General features: G+C 33.7%; 1 protein-coding gene across 1 annotated transcript; it reads right to left on the bottom strand.

Moving 5' to 3' along the window:
* Window positions 1–2,907: 2,907 nt before the first annotated feature.
* LOC103487913 (uncharacterized) lies at window positions 2,908–10,493 on the bottom strand. The gene is made up of 16 exons (XM_008446422.3): window positions 10,192–10,493; window positions 9,376–9,680; window positions 9,052–9,277; window positions 8,728–8,973; window positions 8,503–8,618; window positions 7,828–7,926; window positions 7,641–7,728; window positions 6,453–6,682; window positions 6,089–6,273; window positions 5,769–5,968; window positions 5,113–5,445; window positions 4,921–5,022; window positions 4,351–4,648; window positions 3,949–4,097; window positions 3,588–3,872; window positions 2,908–3,326 (listed from the first exon to the last, which is right to left on the bottom strand). The coding sequence occupies exons 2-16, from the start codon at window positions 9,672–9,674 to the stop codon at window positions 3,105–3,107; spliced, it is 3,078 nt and encodes a 1,025-aa protein (XP_008444644.1). The 5' UTR covers window positions 9,675–9,680; window positions 10,192–10,493; the 3' UTR covers window positions 2,908–3,104.
* Window positions 10,494–10,607: the final 114 nt, after the last annotated feature.

Genomic DNA, 10,607 nt, shown 5'->3' with positions numbered 1-10,607 from the left:
TTTGATGATTCCATGGAGATATTTATAAACATATTCAGCATTCCTATTTCCTTTGAACCATTCTTTAGGGTTTGGGGCATATGCAAAAATGTAAACCTCTCTTTCTTTGACACGTGGACCAATGAGGGTTATTTTGTAGAAATGTCAAAAGCATATCCCATTTTCATTTTTCAATTTGGTTGTTTCTTGAGGTCATTCACTTGTGAAAATGAATAAGATGTGTCAATCCCATGCATTATCCCATGTCTAACATTTTTCATATAGCTCCTATGGCTTCACATATCAACATTTCTAATTAATGTTTTGAAATTTTTAATTTTGTTCGTATAATTAATATTTATTCATTTAAGCTCTTGGTGTAAAAATTATGAGAAAATTCATATTTCTTTTATTTTTTTAATGAGTTGAGTAGCAATTGTGTTCAATATAGTGTGTGTATTATTATAATATTACTTGGTAAGAGTCATATAATTAGTTATTGTAAATTATAACATTATTGTAAATTTTTGTTAGTACATCAATTATAAATACGGTAATCGAACCTCCAATCTCTGTATAAGTGAGTCAAGCTCATTTTAGCATTATAAATTAATTCTAATTCAAAAAAACTAGATAATTCGATTTAACTTTTCAATTTTTATAAAAATATGTAATAGGTAAAACCAATTGAATTATGCTTTTGTATCAAGATTAGTAATTTTATCGAAGGATTTTACTTATTTTCAATAATTGATTTCTTCTCTTTTTTTTTTTCTCTAGATTGGTTTGGATTGCCTTAAACCAAAAAAGTATTTTTTAAAACACTCGTTCTTATTTTCTCTTTTTATCAAATTTTTTAAATATATTTTAAAAAATATTTTGAATGATTGTTAGATAATCTAATTTTTCTTTTTGAAATGACTTATTTTTAAAATTAAACAATTGAAAATATATTATAAATACATCCTTTCTTTTGTTTTTTTTTTTCCTTTTCCATTTTGGCGTCTTATATTTCTCGGATCTTTTCAATGTTTTTATTTTTGAAAATGTATTTATCTTTTCTTTTCAATGTTCTTTTCAATGTTTTCATATCAATTATCAATATTTCCTAGGGTACCAATAAATTTGACGTGTGATTATGGAAAATGAAGACCCTCTTGATTTAATAAATTAGGGTTCACTTCCAATCGTGCAACATTAATTTTCTCTCGATTCTCAAAATTTGAAACATTCTGTATTTCTCATTTTTATATGAAACATTTTGTGCATTTATAAATTAAATAAATGGTTTTTCTTTCCATTTCTTATTATTGTCTCTTTTTCTCTATACAGCATATAATTAAAAAGAAAAATGTAAATGAAGCATAGTACAACGATCTTTTATTTTAAATAAAATGAAAATCTAGGGAAAAAAAAATAGAAAGCTTCGTCCAAACACATTCCTATTCCATTTGTAACAAAAACCATAAGATTAGATCTCCCAAGCTTCTGATTGCTATACTAAGAAAGTATTAGAAAAAACACTCTGGTAGGTTGCATTCGAATAATTAATTAATTTATTTATTATTTAAAATTTTTAATTAAGATTTTCTTTGAAAGTGTTCACGCATCCAACGTCAATTTTGTTAATCCAACCTTTCAAGAACTCAACACACGTGTAAGAATTGAACGCAAATGACAATATTCAAGTATGATATTAACAAACAGTCCAAATGAATTAACTAATAGTATTTTGAAAATTCGAAAAAAAAAATTATATGCTCCACACGATAATAAAAAAAAGAAAGAATTAAAATTTGGAAGCAATTTACATAATTTTCATTGTTAAGCTCTAAAGAAACAAAAGTAATAGATCTTCGATTAAATCTTCAAAACGCACGCGAATTGACTTCAGAATTTTTGGGTCAAGAGGAAGTTTCTTTTTTCTTTTCTCTTTTTGTAAAGAAACCGATTCTTCACCATTATGTATCAGTTTCCTCGAGTTGATGAAATGACGTAGGCAGACTTATCATTTTTGTTTAAACGAAAGGTTTCAATCTAGAAGGATACAGCTGCCACATCGCTACAACACATTACAAATAAAATATTTAATAATCAATCTATTCAAAAGCATTGTTTTAAATATATATATCTAAAATATAATTCACTTAAAGAAAGGAAAATAATAAAATAAAATTAAACTAAAAGTCACACGGCAAATCTCTCGAAGTCATCACACTCCATTCTTACATCTTGCAAATTTACTATTAAAAAAACACAAAATTTGTGTAGCCATATCACAAATATGAAATATATAATGACTGCTTATTGGTAAATTGTCGTTCATTATAGCCCTTAGATTTTTAGCAGCAACAATAAATTAGAAAGAATAATATTATAATTTCGAGTATAGTTCAGAATATAAAACACCAATTTTACCATTTTAAAATATGATAGTTTGATCTTTATGCCCGATTATTAATGATTTTTGTAGATAACTGCAAGACCTTTTAGCTTATTTAGTAAGCAATAAATTTAGAAAGAAAAATATTTGGGTGTATTTGACAGATTTATACAATTATCAATAACAACTTTTGGTTTGGAGTATAATTCGGTAATTTCACAAAATTACGTGTAAGAAACACATTAAAAGGTATGGACAAGAACAAGTTTGTGTCGTATTCCATTTTCAGTTAAAAAGTAACCGCAAGTATGCATTCTGAGATCTGCCCATACGCCCAAACATTTTGTATTGGGTCATTTGGAAACATTATGATATATATATATATATATATATATATATATATAGAAACTAAAATTCTTTTTTTCTTTTTTTCTTTTCCTTTTATACTGCATCCGTGAGGCCATAAAAATATTGCATTTCAAGAAATGAAACGGACATTATGAATCATGGATCTTAAGCAAGAGATGATGACTCCATACAAAAACTTGTAGCAAACATAAAATGGCTTCATTTTTTTTCTACCATTGGGAATGCAACCATTTGTTATGGAATCGCTTTTTGGGGATCAGAACACTAAAAGGTTAAATCAATCACTGTACAGAGCATATCAATTTCTGGCTTTAAAATTGCTACCCTAAAATACTTGTATCAAATACTACTAAAACTATAGTTAAAACTTAGGTCAGTGAATTTCTGACCCATTGGCATCTCCAAATCTATCATTACCTCTTCCTTGTCTAATAACAAACTGATCGACAATCTTAACGGTGTGCACTGGATCCTGATGCGGTGCAGCCGCCTTCCACTTGCTTGGAAACGACCTCTGGTGACTCATCTTCTGATCACCTTCCATTTCTCTTGCCTCCCCTTCCCACTTGGAATCCAACTTCCATTCTTTCGGAACCTGCAAAGTCAAATACGAGAGTCAAGATAAAGATAACTTGAAAATAAGAACGTGAGACAAATGGGAGTGGGAGTTATATGAGAAGTTTTGTGGAGTAGCGATCAAAAATTGTTTCTAAGAACCTATGGCACGAGCCAACACACCATCAGATTATGTATCCACGTGAATTTCAGTTTTAAAAGATAAAATCTCTAAACGTGGTCTAATACTCTTAATAAATAAAGCATTGCGTTTCCATTAGATATGAAAAACCATGTTTACCTTGTCAACAGCAAGAGTAAAAACTTCGAGATCACCATCACGGTTGATGTGAAACCGAGTGAATGACTTATAATTTGCAATTCTTAGTGAAGAGAATGCTTCATCAAAGTGAATGTGGAGCCAATTAATACATATGTATAAATAGCTTCCAAAAACGAAGGAGACGACCGGTGTCGAGAAAACCCAGAAATAAAAGAAGACGGACCCATAATATATCATAGCACCTCCCCGGGAAAGTGAATCCATTCCATTCTTGCAAATATTACTACGTGAGACAGCCATGACCTAAACAGCATCCTCTCAACCATTGGTCAAATAGAAAAAAAAAGGTATACTGGGAATTAGGAAAAAGTTTCCTAACCTCGGGTATATCAAATGCAGACATAAGATATTTTATACAGGCTGGATATAGGCCATATGTCCATTCTTCTAATCGGGCGCGAAGACCAGTCGGATCAGGAAAGTGCTCGCCTTCCTTTGTACGGTACCATTCATACAAAGTGTGATAGCCTGCAATGCACAGAAGAAAATTCACTTTCAACCGCTAATACTACACAATCAGAAACATTAAACCCCTCCTTTTTCTAGATAATCTCCAACAAAAAAGAACTCAAATCTCTTCAAATTCTCATCATTTTTTCTATTGCATGGCTAAAAGGCTAAAACAATACAGTGAAGTATAACTATATTCTTTTCCGTCATTTCTCATGGTCATGAAAAACTGGCAAGGCTGCATTAAACAGTAACAAACTCACGACAGTACCTGATGTTGCTAGTAATTCATGACGGATGCATGTCTCCAATCCCAGTTCCAATAGCAACATAAGAAAAAGCGCTGCAGCAAGATGTGCAGAAACATGAAGAAGCCCAATTATTACCCGTTTCTTCTTGGATGCTTTGCTAGGAATAAATGTTACTGCTACAATCAATAATACAATAGCACCAGCTAAAGATACATATGACTCTCCCAGCATGTACAGAAAAGCATTCCACACGGTGCCAAAGAAACTCTTCACGTGACCCGAAAATGAATCTTCTTGCAAGATGTGATCAAGCTTACACTAGAAGAAAGTTACAAAACTGGTCAACCACACATTTAAGTACTGCATTACTTTACTGAAAAGCCATGTGCATTATACGCCCAATTGAGCCTAAGAGAAGGTGAAGTATAAACAGTTCACTATGAATCAATGGGGACCCAAATCGTACAAGTCAAAGATCTCTAGATGTGAAGGAGGAAACTAAGCTAAATATGAATGAAGAGAAGTCAAGTAAAAAACATGCTAAAGGAAACCCAAAAATAAAACCTGGCGCAGAGAGGTCAGAAGCCAACCTGTGGGAACATAGAAAAGACCAATATAAAGTATATGATGCCACCAATGAAATCAAATTGCCAATTTTTCTTCCGGAACTTCAAAATATTTCCTAAAGCAATCTGCACAACGAAAAAAGAGTGCACTAGAAGTTAAAAACAAAATAAAATAGTAGAGCTGAGATAGCACAAAAAATTTTATTTCAACATTACCCGGCCAGAATCTTCAAAGGAAGGATAGGCAGCCTTGCACTCGTATGTAGACCCACAAAATTTTCGAAAATTACTAAAGACATGGGTTGGGTGTAAAAAAGCCCCACCACAGCCATTTACAAGAAGATGGTGCACATTTACAGACTCGTCTGATTTAACAGCAGAATGGCGCATATAATGATGCAGGTCTCCAGCAATACGAAGTTTACACCTCCCTTTGAGATAATCACATATTAGGTGCGAGACATTCTTCCCAGAAACATCCTTCCAGTAACAGTCAAGCAACCAATTTGGTTCATGAGTCATGATGATCACCGAGTCATCAGCTCCCATCTTGATCAAATAAAGAGATGATTTGTTCATTATAAAATAATAACCACAAAAAGAAAAAGTGAAAGAACACCGGAATAATAAAAACAAAAATCAAAGGAAAGAAGTCTTAACCATCACAGACAAATGGGATTGAATCATTCAATAAATTAGATTGGTATATGCTACAAATTGAAACTCCACAATAGAAAAAGCTGGTTAAGTAAATGAGGTGGAAAAGAAGGATAGGCAAGAAGAGCCTTGGGCCAAATGACACATTAGAGGCTAACTATTTCAGCACCTCTTGAATAAATTTCAAATTAACAAAAGCCTTATGGAGAAGATACCTTTTCCTGCACAAGTTCTGAAAAGAATTTGAATTGGTAGACATCAATATCACCATGGAGTGCTAGATCCAAACCAAATACCCACCATCTTTTAGGAAGTTTCAGCGCAAAATAGCTCTTCTTCTGAGGCATAAACCAACCACCCAACCAGCTCTTATGACATATGTATCTCATATAGGTATGAAGTCCATCGAACCAATCTATAAAACCAAAAGAATGCATTAACTCATTGAGATGATGGGTAATCAGTTCCAAATATTCTATATACATAGTACTATGACATTAAAATTGAAACAGCTCAGATTGAGTAAGGCAACAACCATGATTTCCAGGAATTACATAACACTGAGGTCCATCATATTGCTTCAGTTCAGACATCCAATGAGGTAACTCAGGCTTCTTCACTGCTATATGGTCTGCTTTATACCAAGGCGGAGGTTGAAGAGCATATTCGAAAGGACAAAAGAGACGTCTTTCATATGTGAATGCTGATGGATTAGGATATCTGTAGAGAACCACAGAGGGAAGATTTACCATTAATATATATAACTTTGCATATGCTTTTAGCAAGTAAAAGGCTATTCTAAACAATCTATCCAAACTACACATGGTGTTTTATAGATGGAGAGAGAAAAGAAATCATTAATGAAATACAGTATATACTTAAGATTTCTAACAACTTACGCGAGATCCCCCCCTATGAGTAACATGTCTCCACGTGGTAAGTTGAAAACTGAATCATCTTCAACTATACGAATGGAAGGTTGAGCAAGCAGACGTGCAACACTATAAGATGAATTCCCACCATCCCCAGTATCAGCCATGAAATCAAACCATAAGTCATCCCTTTCACTATAGTGATCGTATAATAAACCATCCTGTTGAGCTCCATCTTCAAGCTTGCGCATTGCTGCCTAACATTGGAAAAAAGGTCAAGAAGTGGAAAACGTTATATTTACAATTAGCATTCATAAGAGAACAATTTCTTTGAACTTTCAATATAGGAAACTAGAATTCATGTTAGATATCAAATTAAACTAAAAAGGGAGCAAAGCACCGCCCCAAACCAAGGAAGATTACAAAAAATTCTCGGTTGGGGAAGAGATTGCATTCGCATGAACTGTTACTATCAAAGAAATAATATGATTCACACCAAGAAAGACAAATAAAAGTAACATGGTCAAGAAACGTATCTATGGCTATGGCTTTTCTTTTCATTACTAGAATCAATTTCGTTGATGAATGAAATTTACAAGAGGAAAAGATATCCCCAGTGCAAAGTAAAAGTAAACCTGAATAGTAATAATAAATAATAATAATTTATAAAATTTATAAATAATAAGAAGAAGAAGAATAAGAATAATTATTAAATATTTATTTTATTTATAATAAATAAATAATAATAATACCCCTCAATTTTTAGTAGATAACATTTATTCACACGGAGAATGGATCAATATCTAAAATCTGCCTTTGAATATATAAAATCTAGAGACGTCTTTGGCAAAAAGGAACCTTATGAAGCATTAAATGAATATTCCAAATGAAATTCTAATTTTCAGTACTCTCTGAAAGCAAAAGTGTGGATAAAGTTGAGGTTATTACTACTGCTTCATCCCTCTGAAATTGCAATATGTGTCGCTGACAGGTATTTACAAGAAGACATTATTTCCTCTATGCATTCATAATGTTTGGGACTTGACATTATTTACAAGAAGATATTGTCACTAAAGACAGTCTAAGACATGAACAACAGGGTAGACCACAGTGCCTACAGTGAGCTAGTTAACAAAATTGGTGGATGTGATTATGGATTCATTCCGAACTAAACAGGGTAGGTAAAATGCAAAAATGTGGATCATAGAACTAAACCTGCATCATGCGCATGTCAAATCGACCAACAAAGACAGTCACTGAAACAAGTAGGTCAAAAACAGTCTTGAATAAATCAGCAGAAGTTCTGCAAAAAACCATCAAAAGAATACTTCAAATGTCTATAACTATGCACACCCGGATTAAAGGAAGAAATTGAGGCCAGGAATCTTAGGCAACATAATACCCTGAATACCAAGGAACCATGTCAAGGAAATCAGGCTTCATTTGCTTTCTCTTCAGCTTTTCATATTCTTTAACAGATAAAGGATGCGAAAGAGCCCACCTGTTAATCATGCAAAATTGCAAATCGATTAAGAAACTAAACAAAAACTATGTTCCACAGACTTCAGAATCCACCAATAAATTATCTAAGCTCATTATATGGTAGAAACCAAGTGAAAACTATTACAAAATTAACTTCAGCCAATTCATTCTTCAGAAAGGAAAAACAATATCATAGATTCATGTTTCAGTTCAGAAACAAAGTGCTGATCAAGTATGAACCAACCAAAATGAATAACAGATAAAAACAAAAAAGAATAGAAGTTATTGCTGAACAAAACTAACTATGAGAAACAAAAAGCAACCGGGACCTAAGATAATATGATTCCAGCATTCTCAAGTCCAACCTTGATAGTTTTCTTCATTAAAACAGTTTAATTATATTCAACCAACAACTCCAAATAGACTGAACAACTAAAAGCAATAGAATAGCTAGCAGACTTACAAGTAAATTCCAATAAGGAACAGAGGACACAAAAACACATTACCAGAACCATTACAAGCTTAGCCGAGTCATTATAACATAAGCTCCTAGCTTCCTGCTAAAATTTAAACAAAATGATAACCAATAACTTACCCTGTTGACCGTTCCACCACATAGTTCGCAATGTAAAGACCAATGAAAGTAGCCCAGAGTGAGTATATGGGTGAAATACCATCAGATGGACCAGCACATGAGCCATTGCAAGCTAACTAAAGCAACGAAAGTAGATGACATGAGAAAAAAAATATACATGCAAAGAATTGACAAAGACACATACAGTAAACTCACGCATTAAACAAAGATGAAGGCAGTATACACCTCGCTATAAATTACCCACTTAGACAAAAGTGGGTAATCACTTGCAGACCCAACAGGGGCAAACCAAGACGAGCACACCTGATCCTTCAATTCATTTACACGAAGAAATTTTGCGAGCCAGGTGTTTCGTTCTTCTTTTTTCCAGAAAGGAAACCAATTGGAGGTTCTCTGCTGAAGTGTTCTGTCTTTCAAAACACCATGATTGCCACAGTGACTGTAAAACACACAGCAGGCTATACTTATGACCTACACCACGAATGAGAACAAGAATTAATATGGCAACAGGAAAAGAAACAATGAATGTTGAAGATCCACAGAACTTACGGCACAATTCTGAAAAATTGCCAAAATTTCAGGCCTCTTTCCAGCAACACGTGAGACCAGACCAACGTACCAGAGGCCAATAAAGAGAATATGAAATACTGTAAGAAACAGAATGGAAGAGATATATATCGTTATGAACATTGAAAGGTTCATCCTTATATCCACTCCCATTGACTGAAAACTTGGAAGATGATACACAGCTGCCACTAAAATCCAGGCTATGTACCTGAAAACATCAATTACTCAAATTTCAACAGCACATTTAGACGGCCATAAAATGTCACTGTGAAACAAACGCAATAAAATAGAGAGGCAGAAACTCACCACCGACTGAAATTTGAATAACTGGGCTTAATGGTCTTCCCAATAAATGGTGATGAAAAGAAATAAAAGAAACCAAGCAAACATGAGTATATAGACCACCATTTGATATTCTGATCCAATTTGTCGATGAGAGTGTGCATGTTGTCGGAAGATATAAAAAATAAGCAACCAACCACCACCGCAATAATAGCATGCCGTGAATGTTCATGAGGATAAGGATACGTGTGAGTGAAGATGGTTCGAACCCTCTTCATTTTGAAGTTATCTAATAAACCAACAGAGATGTTGTCAGAAACCATAGTGTCCTGCACACACAGAGAATACCACTTCGTTTAGATTAAAAAAATTCATAAAACAAATCCTTTCGAACATTTTATTTGCCAAAAAAAACATCAAATACGGCAGGCTTCCACATTTCATCAAATAATATTCAAAGGAAATTATAATTCAGGATTTGACGCATCTTACCCATTGATTTCATTTTGAATGCTTAACTCGCAAGTAGACATTTTCTTTATCCTAAAATCCCCCGTCCTCATCAATCACGAAGAAATAAAAAAGAAAACCCTAGTTTCTTCCATACTTAACTCAGCAATCAGACACGACACTAGGCTCTAAACACTAAAAGTTCCACCGGTTAACATGCTCGAGATAACCAAAATATAGAAAAGAGCCAGCAATTCAATTCCACGAATGAATAAACCCGAAATCAAAGAGCATGCAAAATTGAGCATCGTAAGAAGTCGTATTTACAAGAACCAAACAGGAAAAGGAAATTTAAAAACAGAGAGAGGGAGAGAGAGAGAAAATGCATACCAGAAAAGAAGAACCGGGAAGAAAAGAAAGAAAGAAGAAGAGAAAGGACTAGCAGTGAAGGAAATAATATTTAGAAGAAGAAAGCGTATCAAAAGGTGTATGCATCTGAGAATGTCTGCATTAAAGAACATAACAATGGCATATTCCTTTGGAACCAAGGAGACGATGACGAGGCCGTCACAGAGAGACTCGACGACACGGGAACTCGCACGTAAAGGAATTGTGAGCGCGAGTGGGAATTCATTGACTCGGAGATTTGCGTGCCTTTCACGGTTCTTTTCTTTCTTCTCAGAACTGCTTCGGTTTTTTTTTTTTTCCCTCGTTTTTCTTTATTTCCTAATTCTTTTTCAGCGATCCACGTTTAATGGTCCTTAGCCTTGGCCTTTTGGGAATGAACAGCCAAAGGGGGGCCTCGT

Source organism: Cucumis melo, chromosome 3, assembly GCF_025177605.1.
Source record: "Cucumis melo cultivar AY chromosome 3, USDA_Cmelo_AY_1.0, whole genome shotgun sequence".
Classification (NCBI taxonomy): domain Eukaryota; kingdom Viridiplantae; phylum Streptophyta; class Magnoliopsida; order Cucurbitales; family Cucurbitaceae; genus Cucumis; species Cucumis melo.
The sequence above is the reverse complement of the archived record's forward strand: the minus strand, read 5'-3'. Positions and strand labels throughout refer to the sequence as shown.